Source organism: Oncorhynchus gorbuscha, linkage group LG06 (assembly GCF_021184085.1).
Source record: "Oncorhynchus gorbuscha isolate QuinsamMale2020 ecotype Even-year linkage group LG06, OgorEven_v1.0, whole genome shotgun sequence".
NCBI classification, from domain to species: domain Eukaryota; kingdom Metazoa; phylum Chordata; class Actinopteri; order Salmoniformes; family Salmonidae; genus Oncorhynchus; species Oncorhynchus gorbuscha.
This window is the reverse complement of record NC_060178.1, coordinates 17012190-17034432: the sequence shown is the minus strand read 5'-3', so window position 1 is coordinate 17034432 and position 22243 is coordinate 17012190. Positions and strand designations below refer to the sequence as shown.

The 22243-nt window shown below is 42.0% G+C and overlaps 1 protein-coding gene across 4 annotated transcripts; it reads left to right on the top strand.

Moving 5' to 3' along the window:
- The first annotated feature begins 67 nt into the window (after positions 1-67).
- On the top strand, positions 68-21874 carry LOC124037621 (E3 ubiquitin-protein ligase RFWD3-like). Of its 4 annotated transcripts, none has more exons than XM_046352504.1 (13): positions 68-241; positions 2775-3077; positions 3246-3445; positions 3542-3600; positions 3724-3927; positions 4298-4389; positions 7816-7930; positions 8146-8371; positions 8599-8749; positions 8981-9157; positions 14058-14272; positions 15425-15642; positions 19880-21874. In XM_046352504.1, exons 2-13 carry the CDS (start codon positions 2785-2787, stop codon positions 20021-20023), a joined length of 2094 nt encoding a protein of 697 aa, XP_046208460.1. In that variant the 5' UTR covers positions 68-241; positions 2775-2784; the 3' UTR covers positions 20024-21874. The 4 variants fall into 4 exon arrangements, with proteins under 4 accessions (XP_046208460.1, XP_046208459.1, XP_046208457.1 ...); XM_046352503.1 differs by having other exon boundaries at positions 3198-3445; positions 14103-14272; XM_046352501.1 differs by having other exon boundaries at positions 3198-3445.
- Positions 21875-22243: the final 369 nt, after the last annotated feature.

Genomic DNA, 22243 nt, shown 5'->3' with positions numbered 1-22243 from the left:
TAGCATAATATTTAGTAGTCTGGCGCCGCACCAATGGTGGCGTTGAAACATTATGGGGCGGGCCATTGAAGACTGGCGGGGATATTCGAGCCTTCCAAATGACGACGGGGATAGCAACGGATTATAGTTACATCAAATGTCATGCTTTAAGAGTAATGTAGTTTAACAATTTAGCTTGTCAAGGTAACTCACGAAGTTTGACACTGTCAAGGATCGTTTTGGTAAAACGCGAATTTTCAAGGTAGGAAGAGGCGAGCTGCTAATTTAGACTGCTCGGCAAGCAGCAGACTGATCTGAGTGGAGCTAGCTAGCTAGTTTATTAGCAAGGAGGTTATTTCCAAAGGGTAGCCACTAGCTATATATGAAAACTCCGTACTTTTTCATTGATCACATTCGAGACTCACGAAATATCCACATCGGTAATGTAACTAGCTAGCTAATGGTGATGTTTACGGTTTCAAGTAACTACAGTAGTTAGCTACATAGCAGAGCGGCCTTCGGTTTCCGTCTCAATGTAACGTTACGGTGCGGTGCCTGTTAGTTCCAAAATCCCGCTTCGTGTTTTGCACTTCCTAGCAGCTGGCTAGATAACTAGCTATCATTGTTACCTTGCTAACTGGCTACCTATTAACTGTACCAATGGTCACCTAACATTTACCTTACATAGCTACCTAATATGTTATCATTTACATAACTGGTCTTGTCACGAACGTAACGTTAGATTGTCCATCCAATTTAACGTGTGTTAACCATTTTTCAAGTAACGTTGCGTGGCAATTTAGTTAACTAGTTAGCGTTGCATGCAAGTTACAGTGCTTTCAGAAAGTATTCACAGCCCTTGACGTTTTCCAAGTTTTGTTCAAATGGATTTTGTAAAAAAAAATTGTTTAACGATCTACACACAATTCTTATTCAACGTGGTAGGAAAAAAAATAAAAATATATACAAATTGAAATAAACACTATATTGGTTAGATCAATGTTCAACCCCCTGAGTCAATACACATTGGAATCACCTTTTGCAGCGATTACAGTTGTGATTCTTTCTGGCTCAGTCTCTAAGAACTTTGTACACCTGCATTGTACAATATTTGCCCATTTATTTAAACGATCATTAAAGCTCTGTCAAATTGGTTGTTGATTATTGCTAAAAACAGCCATTTTTAAGTCTTGCCATAGATTTTCAAGCCGACTTATGTCAAAACTGTAACTAGGCCACTCAGGAACATTCAATGTTTTCTTGGTAAGCAACTCCACTCCAGTGAATATTTGGCCTTGTGTTTTAGGTTATTGTCCTGCTGAAAGGTGAATTTGTCTCAGAATTTGTTTCTGGTGGAATGCAAACTGAACCAAGTTTTCCTCTGATTTGTGTATACTTAGCTCTATTCAGTTTCTTTTTATGCCTTTGCCGATGACTAGCTTACCCATAACATGATGCAGCTACCACCATGCTTGAAAATATGAAGAGTGATACTCGGTGATGTTTTTGTGTTGAAATTTCCCAAACATAATGCTTTGTATTTGGTGCAAAAAGTACAATTTCTTTGCCACATTTTTTGCATTATTACTTTAGTCCTGTATTGCAAACAGTATGCATGTTTTGGAATATTTGTGTTCTGTACAGGCTCCCTTTTCACTGTCAATTAGGTTACTATTGTGGAGTAATCCTTGTGGCGGGCTGGGTGCATGCCTGCTGACCTTGGTCACTAGCTGTACAGAGTTTCCTCTGACACTTTGGTGTGGCTGGCTTCCGGGTTGAGCGAGCAGTGTGTCAATAAGCAGTGCTGCTTGGCAGGGTCGTGTTTCGGAGAACGCATGGCTCTCGACCTTCGCCTCTCCCAAGTCCGTACGGGAGTTGCAGCGATGGGACAAGACTGTAACTACCAATTGGATATCACAAAATTAGGGAGGAAAAAGGGGTAAAACATATTGTGGAGTAACTACAATGTTGTTCCATCCTCTGTTATCTCCTGTCACAGCCATTAAACTGTAACTTTTAAAGTCTCCATTGGGCTGATGGTGAAATCCCTCAGTTACCTTCCTCTCCAGAGTTAGGAGGGGCACCTGTATCTTTGTAGTCACTGACTTGCATTGATACACCATCCAAAGTGTAATTAAGAGCTTCACCATGGCCAAAGGGATAGTTAATGTCTGCTTTATTTATTTTTTACCCATTTACCAATAGGTGCCCTTTGAGAACTATATTGCATAATCTCCCTCGTCTTTGTGGTTGAATATGTTTTTGAAATTCACTGTTCGATTGGGGAGCAGAGTGAGTCCATGCAATTTATTATGCGACTTGTTAAGCACATTTTTACCCCTGAACCTATTTAGGCTTGCCATAACATAAGGGTTGAATACTTAGACTTGACATTTCAGCTTTTCAATTTTTATGATTTTGTAAAGGTTTCAAAAAACACATTTCCACTTTGCCATATTATGGGTTGTGTGTAGATAAGTGACACAATCACAATTAACTACGTTTTAAATTGAGGCTGTAACTCAACAAAATGTGGGAAAAGTCAAAGGGGTGAATATTTTCTGAAGGCATTGTACATAACCTGATTTTTGTTTTCACCCTAGCTATGTGGCTCCAGGCAGCATTGCGTGCCCTACAGGGGTGTATTGTACTCATTGCGCAGATTCTGTTACAAACCGTTTATTTGTATTTTTTCTGCAACAGAAACCGTTTACTCCAAATGGAAAACCTTTTACAACAAAAACAAGTTTCTATTTGATAAATTCAGGATAATAATAACAATATATTTTACGTAGTGCTTTTCAAATGGAGGCGATGGAGGTGGACTTGCAGCTGGGGGTCCCCAGGAGGGAACCAGAACCAGATGCTATGGCAGGCAATGTAGAGCCCCCTATCATCATCCCTGACTCTGGCAGCGAAACTGAGGTTGAGGACGAGGTAGACGCGGCTCCCCTAGACCCACCACGGCTCCCGACCACCTGGGCGTTCAGTCAGAACCGAATCAGAGTGGAGGGTCAAGTTGGGCCCAGGATCAGAATGGAGGGTCATATTTTGCACAGGGTCACTACAGCAGCAGTCCGGAGGCAGCGGAGAGCCAGGTAGTTATGGTTGGACTGGAGTCACTCCCTCTAAACTGTACCGGAGACATTGTGTACTTCATTGAGTACCTATTTCACCAACTCATTTATTGTTCCTGTATTGTCTGTGTATGATAAAAGGCCAGGCATCAGTGCGCTCTACCCCACCCAGACCTCTCCCTCTGCTAGCCGCTTCCTAGATTTCCTGCTGCGAGTCCCTGCAGCCAACCCTGACTCTGGCAATACCACAGAGTCGAGCGAGTCGGAGGATGAGGAAGACCCCACAGGGCCAGTAGACCCTCACAACCCTGGCGAACCTGCTGTTCCCTCCAGCCCTGGAATGAACCCTCCTGTGGCAGCCACGCCACTGCAAGGCCCAAATTCTTCAGGTAAACCAACCTCGAGCTCAAGTCTGTTCCACGCATTGCCATTTTAGACTGTCACCTATGAGGAGTTAAATCTAACCATGTCTATCCTGTGTATAGATTATAATGCAACCACAGAGGCTGTGAGGACAGAGACTGGAAATCAAGTGAATCCTGAGGTAAGACCACACTCATTGCCAGTGATAGGCCTGGAATCTTGGAGGGGAATAATATTTCCATGATTAGCTAGCTAGTGCAGTTTCTGTAGTACCATCGGCATGCTCTCTCGGCCCCCTTTCAAGAGTGTAACAGCCCCAGTGGCCACCAGTGGTGCGGCTCTTCGGTCGTCCCAAGGGGATGAGGGGGAGACCTGCTCTATCTGCTTTGAGCCCTGGACCACGTCGGGGGAGCACCGACTGGCCACCCTGCGCTGCGGACATCTCTTCGGCTACACCTGCATTCGCCGCTGGGTGAAGGGCCAGGGCCAGGGAGCCAAGTGTCCCCAGGTCAGTGTGCATGTCTGTCTGTCAGCCTCGGCATGTCTGGGGGCAGAGGAGTGGAGTTGCTCAGGAAGGTCCTGTACTCAGTATTTGCAGTCCCTCCTAGGTGACAAAAAGCTCCTTGTTCCGCTGTAATGACTGGTACCAAATTGACTCTGTGCTGGAGATGGAATTTCCTCAAGCAGTCAAGCAATAATTTGAAACCCAATAAATGCCCTCTGAATTACTTCAATCTGAGAAAATACTGCCACAAACAGCTAAAATACATTTCCATTGACTTACCATACAGACAATGATGTAATTTATTGATAAGAAAACATTCCCTCAGATGGTCTAGTCCCTATAATGACCTTTACTGCTCTGTGCATGTCTGCAGTGCAACAAGAAGGCCAAGCGCTCTGATATCGTCCTCCTGTATGCACGCAAGCTGAGGGCTTTGGACAACACAGAGCAGGAGAATATGAAGAGGTAAGGTAGCTGAGCTCCTCTTGATTTGACCTTATTCACTGCTGTGTGTAGGGAGCGGTTGAGGGAGTGATGCACACTTTTCCACAATGCATGGGAGAGGTGGGCTGGGGGGGGGGGGGATTTGTGTTTTTGCATTGAAGTGTTTCTTGTTCTCTTGACATCCGTCAGAGCTTTTAAACTAAATACTAAACATCTTTTGATTTGTGAATGTGTTGGCACTAGGAACTCAGGATATTACTGACATTACTGATGTCATGTTAGTCAGGCCTTTTGATTTTAACGTATGGATCGTTTTAGTTTCGTAGGCTACCTATTTAATTTATGGATCAAACCTTAGCAGTCATTCTGATCTCACTGCCAATGATCAGTGCTTTAGTTTATTTATGTTCCTGTCCAGTGGTTCTGAATTTGAGATGCACCCGACTGTCCATGTTTTCTATGCAATAGCCTTTTGATTTGAACATTTAGGTTATTTGTTTTAATATATATATATATATATATTAGTATAATTCAAAAGTTTGGACACCTACTCATTCCAGGGTTTTGCTTTGTTTTTTATTATTTTCAACATTGTAGAATAATAGTGAAGACACAGTATGAAATAACACATGGAATCATGTAGTAAACAAAACATTGTTAAACTAATCAAAATATATTTTATATTTGTGATTCTTCAAAGTAGCCACCCTTTGCCTTGATGACAGCTTTGCATATGCTTTGCATTCTCTCAACCAGCTTCATGAGGTAGTCACCTGGAATGCATTTTAATTAACAGGTGTGCCATGTTAAAATTACATTTGTAGAATTTCTTAACATAATGCGTTTCAGCTAATCAGTTGTGACAAGGTAGGGGTGCTCTACAGAAGATAATAGGGCTATGTCAAGAACCGCTCAAATAAGCAAAGAGAAACATCAGTCCATCATTACTTTTAAGACATGAAGGTCAGTCAATCTGGAAAATTTCAACAACTTTGAAAGTTTCTTCAAGTGCTATGAGGAAACTGGACAGGAAGACCCAGAGTGATCTCTGCTGCAGAGGATACGTTCATTAGTTACAGCCCAAATAAATGCATTAAAGAGTTCAAGCAACAGACACATCTTAACATCAACTGTTCAGAGGAGACTGTGAATCAGGCCTTCATGGTCAAATTGCTGCAAAGAAACCACTTCTAAAGGACACCAATAAGAAGAGACTTGCTTGGGCCAAGAAACACGAGCAATGGACATTAGACTGGTGGAAATCTGTTCTTTGGTCTGATTAGTCCAAATTTGAGATTCTTGGTTCCAACCACCGTGTCTTTGTGAGACACACAGTAGGTGAACGTTTGGTCTCCGCATGTGTGGCTCCCACCGTTAAGCATGGAGGATGAGGTGTGATGGTGTGGGGGTGCTTTGCTGGTGACACTGTCTGTGATTTTATTTAGAATTCAAGGCACGTTTAATCAACATGGCTACCACAGAATTCAGCATCGATACTCCATCCCATCTTGTTTGCGCTTAGTCCCACTATCAGTTTTTTCCCCAACCGGTCAATGACCCAACACACCTCCAGGCTATTTGACCAAGAAGGAGAGTGATGGAGTCTTTCAAGACTATTGGAAAAGCATTACAGTTGAAACTGGTTGAGAGAATGCCAAGTGTGCAAAGCTGTCATCAAAGCAAAGGGTGGCTAATTTGAAGAATCACAATATAAAGTGTATATTTTGATTTGTTTAACACTTTTTTTTTTTTTTTTTGGTTACTACATGATTCCATGTGTTATTTCATAGTTTTGATGTCCTCGTTGTTATTCTAAAATGTAGGAAATAGTACAAATAAAGAAAAACCCTGTAATGAGTAATGTCAACGTTTGACTGGTACTGTATGTTGCAGCACTTTTGTTTCAGTAATAAATATGTTGAAATGGAACCAAATTGTCGTCGCTACACAGCTATTTTCTGCAGAAATATTTGACCTGGTTTAAGTCCATGCTCTGGCTGGGCCACTCAAGGACATTCGGAGACTTGTCCTGAAGACACTCCTGCGTTGTCTTGGCTGTGTGCTTAGGGTTGTTATCCTGTTGGAAGTTGAACCTTCGCCCCAGTCTGAGGTCCAGAGTGCTCTGGAGCAGGTTTTAATCAAGGATCTCTCTGTACTTTTCTCCGTTCATCTTTCCCTTGATCCTGTCTCCCAGTCCCTGCTGCTGAAAAACATCCCCACAGCATGATGCTGCCACCACCATGCTTCACTTTAGGGATGGTGCCCCGTTTCCTCCAGATGTGATGCTTGGCATTCAGGCCAAAGAGTTCAATCTCTTTGTTTCATCAGACCAGATAATCTTGTTTCTTGTGGTCTAAGTCTTTAGGTGCATTTTGGCAAACTCCAAGCGGGCTGTCGTCCTTTTTACTGAGGAGTAACTTCTGTCTGGCAACTCTACCATAAAGGCCTGACTGTGGTGGAGTGCTGCAGAGATAGTTGTCCTTCTGGAAGGTTCTCCCTCTGGAGCTCTTTCAGTGACCATCGGGTACTTGTTCACCTCCATGACAAAGGCCCTTCTCCACCGATTGCACAGTTTGGCCGGGCGGCCAGCTCTGGGAAGAGTCTCGGTGGTTCCAAACTTCTTCCATTTAAGAATGATGGAGGCCACTGTGTCCTTCGGGACCTTCAATGCTGCAGACATTTTTTTTGGTGCTGTTCCCCGGATCTGTGCCTCGACACAATCCTGTCTCCGCGCTCTACGGACAATTCCTTCGACCTCATTGCTTGGTTTTTGCTCTGACATGCACTGTCAACTGTGGGATCTTAGACAGGTGTGACTTTCCAAATCATGTCCAATCAATTGAATTTTGCAAAGTTGTAGAAACATCTCAAGGATGATCAATGGAAACATGATGGACCTGAGCTCAATTTCGAGTCTCATAGCAAAGGTTCTAAATTCTTATGTAAAGGTACTTTTAAAATTATTTTTCCTTTATGGGGTATTGTGTGTAGGTTGATGAGGAAAACAAATAATTCAATACATTTTAGATTAAGGTTGTAACTTTTCCCACATTTTGTTACGTTAAGGGGTGTGAATACTTCCCAAATACACTGTGGGTCTAATGTGATAGTTTGCCTATAACCAGCCTGAGTAGGCCTGTAACTCCATTCCTTTTTTATTCAGAGCTTAGAGAATTAATCAAGTTCCAAATGAGCTATTGTCAGCCTCGTTAATGCGATGCATGTCTGTTGAATTGGGAGAAATCCACCCGCACTCAGCCCCGCCCCACCATCTCAACCAGTCAGGAGCCGCTACTGCATTGTGACCTTGGCGTACTACATACTTTTTACTATATGACGAGTATACCACGATGTGTGCATATTATGCAGTTTAAGGATGTAGTACACTGGTATGGGTATTCGGACACAGCCAGTGAGTCTGATTGTGTTTCTTTGTTATATGTGCAGGTCATTGGAGCAGGAGCAGTCAATGCGTAGGAATGCTGAACTAGAGTCAGCCCAGTGCCGGCTACAACTGCAGGTGATGACAGACGAATGTGGGAAACTACGCAAGCAGATACAGGTACTTTGTTCCTTTTGATGTTGTCATTGATTTATCTGTAATTCCCCCTCCCCCTTTCTCTCCCCCATCCGTTTATCAGGTAGATTAGAACAACATGCTGTAATCATTTGATATGAATCATATCTTGATTTTTCAAAGTTTTGTTGATCACATCTGGTATGCTTGAACACAGACTTCCATTGAACAGTTGGATCACTCTCTACCTTCTCTCCCAGGAGTTGAAGACTCTGATGGCTCAGCCTGGCTGTAGGCCTTCTAAGAACCCAGGGGCCTCTCTCTCTGGGCTCTCACAGAGACAGGACAGCACCCAGGGGGGCCACTACGTCTTCTCCAAGGCCGTGCTAGTGTCCCAGGCGGGGGGCTGCAGGGTGCTGTCCTACTGTGAACCCCTCAGCTGCCTGCTGGCCTCCCATCCCTCCCCACACACCACACTGGTGCCCGGTAAGACCTTTGATCAGCTTTGATATGCTTTCGGTACGGAATAACTGTGAATTTTTGCATAGATTTGAAAATATCAGAGGGCATATTTTCAACTGTCTGAAATATTTGCTACCTCCCAAGAAGCATTTCTGAGTTTTGTAAGACATGAAAGACATTTCTTGGAATCATTTATCTCCCTCCCTCACGCTCTCGGTCTCTCTCTTCCTCTCTCTGTGTCTACCTGCCAGGCTATGGTGTGAAGAAGGTGAGTACGGTGAATCTGAAGGCATGCCAGTATGTTCCCATCCATGTTAAACAGATCAGAGGCCTGGCATTCAACAGACAAGCTGACAGCCTCCTGCTCTCTGCTGCCCTGGACAACACCATCAAACTCACCAGGTAACCACAAGATACAGATAGTCGGTCAGTGTCCAAGCAGAGAGATTTATCAGGACAGTTTATTTCAGAATGGTGTTGACTTAATAGCCCCAGTCTCTGATGGAGAAGAACATCGCACTTGTTAAGGTAGAACATTCTTTGATTACAAGAATCAGTCAGACCTAGATTGAAAACAAAACGGTGATGGTTTAAAGGACTGTATTTATTTATTTCTTTATTTCTCTCCTGCAGTCTAATGACCAACACAGTGGTGCAGACGTACAACACGGGTAAGCCAGTGTGGAGCTGTTGCTGGTGCCTGGACAACAACAACTACGTGTACGCTGGTCTCAGTAACGGCTCTGTGCTGGTGTATGATACCAGAGACACCAGCACACATGTCCAGGAGCTGCAGCCACTACGCTCTAGGTAAGTCTGATACCCAGACCAGGGGTCATAGGTCAGCTAGTCTAATCTCAACCACAGTTTGTCCCACTACACCTACAGTTGGAAGTCAGAACATTACATACACTTAGGTTGGAGACATTAAAACTAGTTTTTTAACCGCTCGCAAATTTCTTGTTAACAATCTAAAGTTTTGGCAAGTCGGTTAGGACATCTACTTTGTGCATGATGCAAGTAATTTTTCCAACAATTGTTTACAGACAGAATATTTCACTTATAATTCACTGTATCACAACACAATTATTTGGGTCAGAAGTTTACATACACTTAGTTGACTGTGCCTTTAAACAGCTTGGAAATCTTTAGGAGCAATTTCCAAACGCCTGAAGGTGCCATGTTCATCTGTTCAAACAATAGTACACAAGTCCCCACCATGGGACCACGCAGCCGTCATACCGCTCTTCAAGGAGACGCATTTTGTCTCCTAGAGATGAATGTACTTTGGTAATAAAAGTGCAAATCAATCCCAGAACAACAGCAAAGGACATTGTGAAGATGCTGGAGGAAACGGATACAAAAGTATCTATATCCACATTAAAACAAGTCCTATATCGACATAACCTGAAAGTCCACTCAGCAAGGAAGAAGCCACTGCTCCAAAACCGCCATAAAAAAGCCAGACTACGGTTTGCAACTGCACATGGGGACAAAGATAGTAATTTTTGGAGAAATGTCCTCTGGTCTGATGAAACAAAAATAGAACTGTTTGGCCATAATGACCATCATTATGTTTGGAGGAGAAAGGGGGATGCTTGCAAGCCGAAGAACACCATCCTGACCGTGAATCAGGGGGGTGGCAGCATCATGTTGTGGGGGTGCTTTGCTGCAGGAGGGACTGGTGCACTTCAGAAAATAGATGGCATTATGTGGATATATTGAAGCATCACCTCAAAACATCAGTCAGGAAGTTGAAGCTTGGTGGCCAATGGATCTTCCAAATGGACAATGACTCCAAGAATACTTCCAAAGTTGTGGCAAAATGGCTTAAGGACAACAAAGTCAAGGTATTGGAGTGGCCATCACAAAGCCCTGACCTCAATCCTATAGAAAAATTTGTGGGCAGAACTGAAAAGGCGTGTGCGAGCAAGGAGGCCTACAAACCTGACTCAGTTACACCAGCTCTGTCAGGAGGAATGGGCCTAAATTCACCCAACATGTGGAAGGCTACCTGAAACGTTTGACCCAAGTGAAACAATTTAAAGGCAATGCTACCAAATACTTAATGAGTGTATAAAAAACTTCTGACCCACTGGGAATGTGATGAAAGAAATAAAAGCTGAAATAAACCATTCTCTCTACTATTATTCTGACATTTCACATTCTTAAAATCAAGTGGTGATCCTAACTGACCTAAGACTGGGATTTTTTACTAGGATTAAACGTCAGGAATTGTGGAAAACTGAGTTTCAATGTATTTGGCTAAGGTTGTATGTAAACTTCCGACTTCAACTGTATCTATATTAGGGGTCGACCGATGAATTTTCAACGCCGATACCGATTATTGGAGGCCCCCCAAAAAAGCCGATACCGATTGATCGGCTGATTTAAAAAAAAAAAACAATTATAATAAAAAAAAAAAAACATTTTTAACCAAATAAACCAATAAATAAATAATAAAAAAAAAAAAATTTTAATAATAAAAAATATTAATAATATTTAAAAACAAATATATATATATATATATATATATATTTGTAATAATGACAATTACAACTATACTGAATGAACACTTATTTTAACTTAATACATAATATATTTTATTTAAGCCTCAAATAAATAATGAAACATGCTCAATTTAGTTTGAATAATGCAAAAACAAAGTGTTGGAGTAGAAAGTTAATTTTTTAAAATTATTTATTTTTTTACCTTTTATTTTACTAGGCAAGTCAGTTAAGAACAAATTCTTATTTTCAAAGTAAAAGTGCAATACGTGCCATGTAAGAAAGCTAACATTTAAGATCCTTGCTCAGAACATATGAAAGCTGGTGGTTCCTTTTTAACATGAGTCTTCAATATTACCAGGTAAGAAGATTTAGGTTGTAGTTGTAATTATAGGACTATTTCTCTCTATACGATTTGTATTTCATATACCTTTTACTATTGGATGTTCTTATAGGCACTTTAGTATTGCCAGTGTAACAGTATAGCTTCCGTCCCTCTCCTCGCCCCTACCTGGGCTCGAACCAGGAACACATCGACAACAGCCACCCTCGAAACAGCGTTACCCATCGCTCCAAAAAATCCACGGCCCTTGCAGAGCAAGGGGAACAACTACTCCGTCTCAGCCGAGTGACATTTGAAACACTATTAGCGCGCACCCCGCTAACTAGCTAACTAATGAATGCTTACGAGCCTGCTGGTGCCTACCAGACTGCACTATCAAATCACAGATTTAATTATAACATAACACACAGAAATACGAGCCGTATGTCATTAATATGGTTGAATCTGGAAACTATCATCTTGAAAACAAGATGTTTATTCTTTCAGGGAAATACGGAACCGTTCCGTATTTTATCTAATGGGTGGCATCCATAAGTCTCAACATTCCTGTTACATTGCACAACCTTCAATGTTATGTCATAATTACGTAAAATTCTGGCAAATTAGGCAGCCCAAACTGTTGCATATACACCGACTCTGCGTGCAATGAACGCAAGAGAAGTGACACAATTTCACCTGGTTAATATTGCCTGCTAACCTGAATTTCTTTTAGCTAAATATGCAGGTTTAAAAATACATACTTCTGTGTATTGATTTTAAGGAAGGCATTGATGTTTATGGTTAGGTACACGTTGGCGCAACGACAGTCCTTTTTCGCGAATGCGCCCCCGCATCGATTGTATGCAACACAGGACACGCTAGATAACTACACATGGTTGATGATATTAGTAGTTTAACTAGTGATTATGATTGATTGATTTTTTTTATTTTTTATATAAGTTTAATGCTAGCTAGCAACTTACCTTGGCTTCTTACTGCATTCGTGTAACAGGCAGGCTCCTCGTGAGGCAGGTGGTTAGAGCATTGGACTAGTTAACCGTAAGGTTGCAAGATTGAATCCCCCGAGCTGACAAGGTAAAAAATCTGTCGTTCTGCCCCTGAACAAGGCAGTTAACCCACAGTTCTTAGGTTGTCATTGAAAATAAGAATGTGTTCTTAACGGACTTACATAGTTTAATAAAGGTGTAAAAAACAATCGTCGTCCAATAATAATGATTTCCGAATGTTGTGAAAACTTGAAATCGGCCCTAATTAATCAGCCATTCCGACTAATCAGTCGACCTCTAATCTATAAATCCTACAGTGCCTTAAAAACGTGTTCTTCCTTGGACTTTTTCACATTGTGTTGTGGTACTGCCTGTATTTAAAATGGATTACATTTAGATTTTGCCACTAGCCTACATGCAACACCCCGTAATGTGAAAGTGGAATTATGTTTTTGAATAATTTTTTACAAATGAATGAAAAGTTGAAATGTCTTGAGTCCTAAGTATTCAACCCCTATTTTTATTGCAAGACTAAATATGTTCAGGGGTAAAAATTTGCTTCACAAGTTGCGTGGACTCAATAATAGTGTTTGTTTGACTACCTCGTCTCTGCACCCTACACATTCAAAAGACCGGAGGTTTTCCAATGCCTTGCAAAGAAGGGAACCTCTTGGTAGATGGGTTAAAAGGAATAGCAGACATCGATTATCCCTATGAGCATGGTGAAGTTATTAATGACACTTTGGGTGGTGTATCAATACACCAAGTCAATACAAAGATACAGGTATCCTTCCTAACTGTTGCCAGGGAGGAAGGAAACTGCTTAGCAATTTCACCATGAGGCCAATGGTGACTTTAAAACCATTAGAGTTTAATGGCTGTGATGGGAGAAAAGGAGGATGGATCAACAACATGGTAGTTACTCCACAACACTAACCTAATTGACAGAGCGAAAAGGAAGAAGCCTGTACAGAATAACATTTTTCCAAAATATTAATTATGTTTGCAACAAGGCACTAAAGTAATTCTGTAAATGTTATTTTTGGGGCAAATCCAATACATTACCGAGTACCGCTCTCCATATTTTCAAGCATGTTGGTGGCTGCGTCATGTTACGGGTATGTTTGAAATCGTTAAAGACTGGGGAGTTTTTCAGGATAAAAAATAAATGTAATGGAGCTAAGCATGGGCAAAGTCCTACAGGAAAACCTGAAATTCTGGTGGAAAGCAGACATCATCTTTCAGCAGGACAATAACCTACAACACAAGGGCCAAATACACGCACTGGAGTTGCTTATCAAAAGACAGTGAATGTTCCTGAGTGGTCGAGTTAGTTGATTTTAAAATCTGTCAAGACTTGAAAGTGGTTGTCGAGGAATGATCAACAATCCAGGTGTGCAAAGCTCCAAAGACTTACTCAGAAAGACTCACAGCTGTAATCGCTGCCAAAGGGGCTTCTACAGTGTTGACTCAGGGGTGTGAATACTTATGTAAATTAAATTTCTGGATTTAATTTTCAATACATTTGAGAGAATCTAAAAACATGTTTTCACTTTGTCATTATGGGGTATTGTGTGTAGATGGGTGAGGGAAAAATATTTTAAATCCATTTTGAATTTAGGCTGCAACACAACAGAATGTGGAATAAGTCAGTGGGTATGAGTACTTTGAAGTCACTGTAGCTAGGGCCCAGAGGTTTTCCTCCCTGACCACAGGATCTGACCAGAAAAAGTTAAATTGGTATTTTATTTTCAGCAGTTGGGTTTTGCTACTCATTCTCAAAGATGGTTAAATGTTATATGTACATGGTGTGTGTGAAATGTTATTCACATGGTGTAACACAAGGCCAAACCATGAACTCTGGCTCCTCCCAGGTGTCCCGTGGCCTCACTGTCCTACGTGCCTCGTGCCTCCTCCAGCTCGTTCCCGTGCGGCGGCCTCATCGCAGGTTCTCTGGAGGGGGGCTGCTTCTGGGAGCAGGTGGACGGCACCACTTACAGACCCCACATTTTGCCCCTGGAGACAGGAGGCTGCACAGACATCCAGGTGGAGCCAGAGAGCAGACACTGTCTGGTCACCTACAGACCAGGTGAGAGACAATGAAGCACTGTCTGTAGTAAAGAGAAGGAGCTAAAGTATGTCATCATAACGTTTTACTGTTGGCAACTGGTTGTGTTCAGCAGAATCGGTGTGTGTGGGTGTGGGTGTGTGGGTGGCTAGGTTTCCATTCAATTGGCAACAGATTTACATGTGAATATTCAAAAATATGCATAAAAACAATATGGCATTTTTCCACCAGAGATTTTTTGGTTGGTTATAAAAGGTTGTGTGTGATGAAGTAGTGTACAACTTTTGCAGTTTAATTCCCATGTTCCAAATGGGAAATACTATTTAAATGGGTTTATTGCATTTTCAAAAATGTTTGCGTTATATAGTGAATGTGCCCACTCTGGTCTTGGCACGTGCTCTAACCAACAGCGTGCGGATACAGTGCGAGTATAGCCTACTACATGATGAGATTATTATAGACAAAAGAGCAAGATTATTTTTATTTGTCAAACGGCAGCCATCATCATCATGTCACCAGAATAAGACCCTCGATATTTATTGGGAAGCAGCATCAAGCTCATCACCGTGCACTTTCACCACCCTGTTATGTTCATCGTAACTTATATTATCTGTAACCTAAAATTGCATGGTTTCCTGGGTTGTAAGTGGGAGGACCACACACCATATCATCGCGTTACTCCAAGTTTACTCTGATATGATGGTTATTATATTAATATGTTGCATAAGTGTTTTCACAGCCATTTCTCACACAATTAATTTTACCGGCACAAAAAGATCCCACCATGTCGAATGAACAAATTATATGTTGGCATTTATAAAATTGTACTGAAACTTCCTGTTTCCATCACAGCTGATGTGATAAATAAAAAATAAAAAAACATTATATATACAGTGACTTTACTTAACTGTGGATAAAAATGTGTGTTAAAAATAAAATATTTTGTCTGATTACAATTCTGCTTGATTCTGCTGCCAGAGTCTTTGTTGGATACAGGAAATCTGCCCACTCTCATAGTAGTCCTGGCTTCTGTCCACTGGCTGCAGGATGGATTCTAATATCTCTAAGCTCGGCCTGAATTCCCCAGTAGCTCTCTAGGACCGGGGTCGGTGTTGACCACTAGCACCAGTATTTTGACTGACAGTCTCTGTGTTTGACCCCATGTGACCCCAGGGCGCTCCAACCCGTCTCTGCGTTGTGTTCTGATGGAGCTGAACAGGACTCTACAGCAGGATGCGGCCCAGGAGCCCTTGTGTTCCTGCTACCCTGTCCAGACCTTCAGCGCCGGCTCCTCATGCAAAGTGCTCACCAAGAACGCTGTGTTCAGAAGCCCAGCCGGGGAGGGCTCCACTTTGGTCTGTGCCGGGGACGAGTCCACTAACTCCACCATGGTGTGTGTGTGTGTGTGTGTGTGTGTGTGTGTGTGTGTGTGTGTGTGTGTGTGTGCGCGGTGTGCGCGTATTTACACATGTACAATGGTGAGCATTGACTGGCAATGATGTAAATTCTGTGTAATCACTTGTGTACAGAATTGTGGGCATTGGCAATAATAATTGTTTTGTGAACATCTGTATGCAGCACTGAAAACAGGGTCAAGGAAATCATGGTCCACTGTGGAGACAGGGAGCACATTGTGTCAGTCATTACAGATAGAGCCCTGAACTTTCACCCACTGCTGCGATTAGGGAAGAATCAATGGTTCAACTGTTTTGTAGTTGAAAGAACTCAATAATACAGAGGCATTCTGACTCTGATTTGAGGCAGTTAGGAGATAGTTTGAATAATATGAAACTGCATCAAATCAAAAGTAATTTGTCACATACACATGGTTAGCAGATGTTATTGGTCACATACACATGGTTAGCATTTACATTACATTTACATTTAAGTCATTTAGCAGACGCTCTTATCCAGAGCGACTTACAAATTGGTGCATTCACCTTATGACATCCAGTGGGACAGTCACTTAACAATAGTGCATCTAAAACTTAGGGGGGGTGGGTTGAGAGGGATTACTTAACCTATCCTAGGTATACCTAAAGAGGTGGGGTTTCAGGTGTCTCCGGAAGGTGGTGATTGACTCCGCTGTCCTGGCATCAAGTTTGTTCCACCATTGGGGGCCAGGGCACAACAGTTTTGACTGGGCTGAGCGGGAGATGTTCAGTGGTAGGGAGTCACAGGCCAGAGGTGGATGAACGCAGTGCCCTTGTTTGGGTTAGGGCCTGATCAGAGCCTGGAGTTAGCTGAGATGTTACAGGTCAGGCAAGCACCATGGTCTTTAGCGGATGTTCAACTGGAAGCCAGTGGAGAGAACGGAGGAGCATGGTGAGAGAATGTTGAACACCAGATGGCTCACGTTCTGGATGAGTTGATGTTAGCAGATGTTATTGGTTACATACACATGGTTAGCAGATGTTATTGGTCACATACACAAGGTTAGCAGATGTTAATAGTCACATACACATGGTTAGCAGATGTTAATGGTCACATACACATGGTTAGCAGATGTTATTGGTCACATACACATGGTTAGCAGATGTTAATGGTCACATACACATGGTTAGCAGATGTTAATGGTCACATACACATGGTTAGCAGATGTTATTGGTCACATACACATGGTTAGCAGATGTTAATGGTCACATACACATGGTTAGCAGATGTTATTGGTCACATACACATGGTTAGCAGATGTTAATGTGAGTATAGCAGTAATAACCAACGAGTAACCTAACAATTCCACAACTACTACCTTATATACACACAAGTGTAAAGGGATAAAGAATATGTACATAAATATATATGAATGAGTGATTGTACAGAACGGCATAGGCAAGATGCAGTAAATGGTATAGAGTACAGTATATACATATGAGATGAGTATGTAAACAAAGTGGCATAGTTAAAGTGGCTAGTGATACATGTAGTACATAAAGATGGCAAGATGCAGTAGATGCAGCAGTTTAAAGGGTATTTAAACATTATATTAAGTGGCATTGTTTAAAGTGGCTAGTGATACATTTTTACATCAATTTCTATCAATTCACTTATTAAAGTGGCTGGAGTTGAGTCAGTATGTTGGCAGCAGCCACTCAATATTAGTGATGGCTGTTTAACAGTCTGATGGCTTTGAGATAGAAGCTGTTTTTCAGTCTCTTGGTCCCTGCTTTGATGCACCTGTACTGACCTCGCCTTCTGGATGATAGCGGGGTGAACAGGCAGTGGCTCGGATGGTTGTTGTCCTTGATGATCTTTATGGCCTTCCTGTGACATCGGGTGGTGTAGGTGTCCTGGAGGGCAGGTAGTTTGCCCCCGGTGATGCGTTTGCAGACCTCACTACCCTCTGGAGAGCCTCACGGTTGTGGGCGGAGCAGTAGCCGTACCAGATGGTGATACAGCCCGACAGGATACTCTCGATTGTGCATCTGTAGAAGTTTGTGAGTGCTTTTGGTAACAAGCCAAATTTCTTCAGCCTACTGAGGTTGAAGAGGCGCTGCTGCGCCTTCTTCACAACACTGTCTGTGTGGGTGGACCAATTCAGTTTGTCCGTGATGTTTACGCCGAGGAACTTTCCACCTTCTCCACCACTGTACCGTCGATGTGGATAGGGGGGTGCTCCCTCTGCTGTTTCCTGAAGTCCACAATCATCTCCTTTGTTTTGTTGACGTTGAGTGTGAGGTTATTTTTCTGACACCACACTCCGAGTGCCGTCACCTCCTCCCTGTAGGCCGTCTCGTCGCTGTTGGTAATCAAGCCTACCACTGTAGTGTCGTCTGCAAACTTGATGATTGAGTTGGAGGCGTGCATGGCCATGGCCATGTAGTAGCACCCTTGTGGGGCCCCAGTGTTGAGGATCAGCGGGGTGGAGGTGTCGTTACCTACCCTCGCCACCTGGGGGCGGCCCATCTGGACATCCAGTACCCAGTTGCACAGGGCGGGGTCGACACCCAGGGTCTCGAGCTTGATGACGAGTTTGGAGGGTACTATGGTGTTGAATGCTGAGCTGTAGTCGATGAACAGCATTCTCACATAGGTATTCCTCTTGTCCAGATGGGTTAGGGCCGTGTGCAGTGTGGTTGTGATTGTGTCGTCTGTGGACCTATTGGGGCGGTAAGTAAATTGGAGTGGGTCTAGGGTGTCAGGTAGGGTGGATGTGATATGGTCCTTGACTAGTCTCTCAAAGCACTTCATGATGACGGAAGCGAGTGCAACGGGGCGGTAGTTGTTTAGCTCAGTTACCTTATCTTTCTTGGGAACAGGAACAATGGTGGCCCTCTTGAAGCATGTGGGAACATCAGACTGGGATAAGGAGATATTGAATATGTCCGAAAACACACCAGCCAGCTGGTCTGGGCATGCTCTGAGGATGCGGCTGGGTATGCCATCTGCGAGGGTTAACTTCTTATGGCTGCAATCCCGTTAACGGGAGCGATATGACAACAGCCAGTCAAAGTGTAGGGTGCCATTTTCAAAACATCAAAGTCTCATAAAACATTCCTCAAACATGCATGCATTTCATATCATTGTAAAGCTATTCTTGTTGTTAATCCCACCAGTGTCCGATCTCAAATATGCTTTTCAACAAAAGCACCACAAACGATTGTTAGGTCACCACATATAGGCACAGAAAAACACAGCCATATAGGCACAGAAAAACACAGCCATTTTTCTTCCCCCAGCCAAAGAGAGGAGTTTCAAAAAGCAGAAGAGAGAAATTAATCACTAACCTTTAATGATCTTCATCAGATGACACTAATAGGACTTCATGTTACACAATACATGTATGTTTTGTTTGATAAGGTTCATATTTATCAAAATATGAGTTTACATTGGCGCGTTACATTCACTAGTTCCAAAAACATCCAGTGATTTTGCATAGCCACATCATTCAACAGATATACTTATCATAAATGTAGATGATAATACAAGTTATACACATGGAATTATAGATATACCTCTCCTTAATGCAACCGCTGTGTCTAATTTCAAAAAAACTTTACAGAATAAGCCAGCCATGCAATAATCTGAGATGGCGCTCAGAAACATTTGTCACAATAGCCGCCATGTTGACGTCAACATAAACAAGAAATGACATGATAAATATTCCCTTACCTTTGATCTACATCAGAAAGCACTCCAGGAATCCAAAGTCCACAATGTTTATTTTGTTCGAAAATGTCCTTTGTCCAAATACCTTCTTTTGTTAGCGCGTTTGGTATACATATCCAAACGCTCATTCTGGTCAGCGTTACATCGGACAGAAACTTCAAAAGGTTATATTACAGGTCGATGAAACATTTCAAACGATGTATATATACGGCTGTGAATATAATCGAAGAGAATTCCCTTGGTAGATAATGCGGTCGACATTTGATTGTGAAGGACTTGAGTTCCTGTATGGTGTTATGATCACACCACGTCTCGTAAATCATAAGGCATACGCCCCCGCCCCTCTTCTTACCAGAAAGATGCTTGTGTCTGTCAGCACGAAGCGTGAAGAAACCAACTGGCTGCACCGACTGGCTGCATATCTCGAGTGAGCCATGTTTCCGTGAAGCAAAGAACGTGAGTCTCTGATCAAGAGCTTCACATTGATCTATTGATTCTAATCATGTAATTTTGTTCCAGGTGTGGGATGCAGGGAGTGGATCCCTGATTCAGAAGTTGCCTGCTGACCTCCCAGTGTTGGACATCTGCCCGTTTGAGGTGAATCGGGGCAGTTACCTGGCCTCGCTCACTGAGAAGATGCTCAAAATCTACAAGTGGGAATAAGGAGAGATTATGGAAAACGCACACCACCAGCATAGAGCATGTATGAGTAGCGCAGCTGCTGCACTGTATAAATGGCATCCCATTTAAAACAGCTTTTTCTTAGACTACAGAGGAACCTTTGTTGGGTTTGCTTTGCAGTGGAGGGACTGGAGAGATCACACTGCTGCACTGTTATCAACAAACTGATAGCTGGAGTGCCAGTACAGCTACACCACTGTCCTAAATGTTTACATTTGAGGATAACTGAAAATGTCCCATCAAAATTATGAACAAAATGAACACAACAGATATAGTACAACAAGACTAGGGTTTCCTACCCACTCACCACTACCCAGTGTTTTGCTCTGTAGCTTTTCCTCTGGATGTGAAGATGAATCTGTTTGTCAGCTATGCTGCTGATGTTTGTTTTAATTTCGCAATGTTGTGTTTCTTCACTGGGCCATGTTCAGTTGCCAAACGTTCTTGAATGTTGCAGATAGAAATCCATGAATAGAACCGATGTGAGTCCTTACTGTACATATCAGAGGCATGTTTGAGCTACATTGCCTATTTCTATCTGAATGTTTCAAAATGTTAAATCCTGCTGAATGGTCTTAGGCTGCGTTCACACAGGCAGCCCAATTGTGGGGCACGTTCAACAGGATTGAACGTTTTGGAATGTTTAGATAGGAAAGCTATGTAGAATAAGGAATGCAATCGGCTCTTCATTACATTTTCTATCTGCAACGTTCAAGAACGTTTGGCAACTGAACATGGTCCTAATCTTTGTTCCACTAATTGGTCAAAAGTCCAATCACATCAGATCTTTTCATATCTTTTTCAGAGCTGATCTGGTTGGTCAAAAGACACATTTAGTGAAGAAAATATCAGAAATGGGCTGCCTGTCCAAATGCAACCTTTGAGATGGATCCATGGATGAAAATCAGGACATCTATAGCTAACAAGTTACATTTCCTGTATTCTGATTCAAGCCTGATCAGCAGGCTTTTTCAAAAATCTTTAAAATATACTAAAAATGATTTGCTTATTTTAGATCCAGAGGGAATTATATATACATTTATGTTTTATACCAAATGTTTATACTTTTTCAAATGTAATAAAATATAAATAATCGGTTATTGTTCATCCTGATGTTGGTTGGGGTGATATCCAGATTGTCTTAACTTTATACTGACCATGTGCCATTCCAGAATAGTTTGTAATACAGACACTGAACACAGGGGGCGCTATTTTCAAACCCCACTGATGCGCTGTAATCCAAAGGTTAGCAATGCTAACAAGTACACGTAAAATACCATAGAAAATGCTAGCAACCGTATTGTGAACATTTTGTACAGTTTCTGACAAACTATACAAGTAACTAAAATGCTACACAGTTTGCTACACACACAGACTGACTTAATAGTCATAAGATATTTAGTTGTGAGTTCCATATGTAAGTACATCACCATACATCATCATGCTGCACAACAGTGAGCGACACTCAAGGCTCTGGTCTCGTTGTGTGCTTGTAAACAAACACATGACTGGGTACTGCCTGTAAACTTCATATTAATGTGACTGGTGAGATGAAGAATGCAATGTTCTTAATCTCCTAACATTGCACAAGTTGGCTGCAGGTATGTACTTAAAAATATTCACATTTATTAAAACATGTAACTGTTTTGATGGTATTAGAAAACCCTCATGTGGCTTTTTCCAAATACCCTGTTGTACTGTGTATATACAGTGTACTGCCCAATCCTATCCTGGTGTGTGATTCATACTGCAGATTGCTAACTGCAAACGGTTAGCTAGCTCGCTATTTTCATAAATCATTTTTCAAATAATAAACATTGTCTGCAACAATGAGCATTGTCTATAGTGCTCTTTTAAAGATCAGTAATCAATGATTTTGTATTTTCGTAGATTAAATATCAGTATCATGTGTTATGTCAGGAACAAATGAAAGCAGACAGAAGTCAGATTATAGAAACAAAAGTGCTAGATTTCCCCATTGCGATAATGAATTTACACAGGCAGTTCAGATCTGTTTCCACTGATTGGTTTGTTGGCCAATCAGATCAGCTGAAAAAGAGCTTACGTGAAAATATCTGTGGTCAAAATATTAATTAGTGGGAACAATATCAGAATTTTGTTTCCAGTGTAAACGCAGCCGTATAGAGTCAAAAACGATATCTACTTGTGTTTATTGCAAGTTAAAGGGGTGATTGTGATACA

Excerpts from the sequence above, each read along its gene's own strand:
- LOC124037621 (XM_046352501.1), top strand. The coding sequence starts at position 2,785 with ATGGAGGCGATGGAGGTGGACTTGCAGCTGGGGGTCCCCAGGAGGGAA. Across the intron at positions 3,078-3,197 it reads CGGAGGCAGCGGAGAGCCAG|GCCAGGCATCAGTGCGCTCT; the intron begins GTAGTTATGGTT and ends GTATGATAAAAG. Across the intron at positions 3,928-4,297 it reads AGGGAGCCAAGTGTCCCCAG|TGCAACAAGAAGGCCAAGCG; the intron begins GTCAGTGTGCAT and ends GCATGTCTGCAG.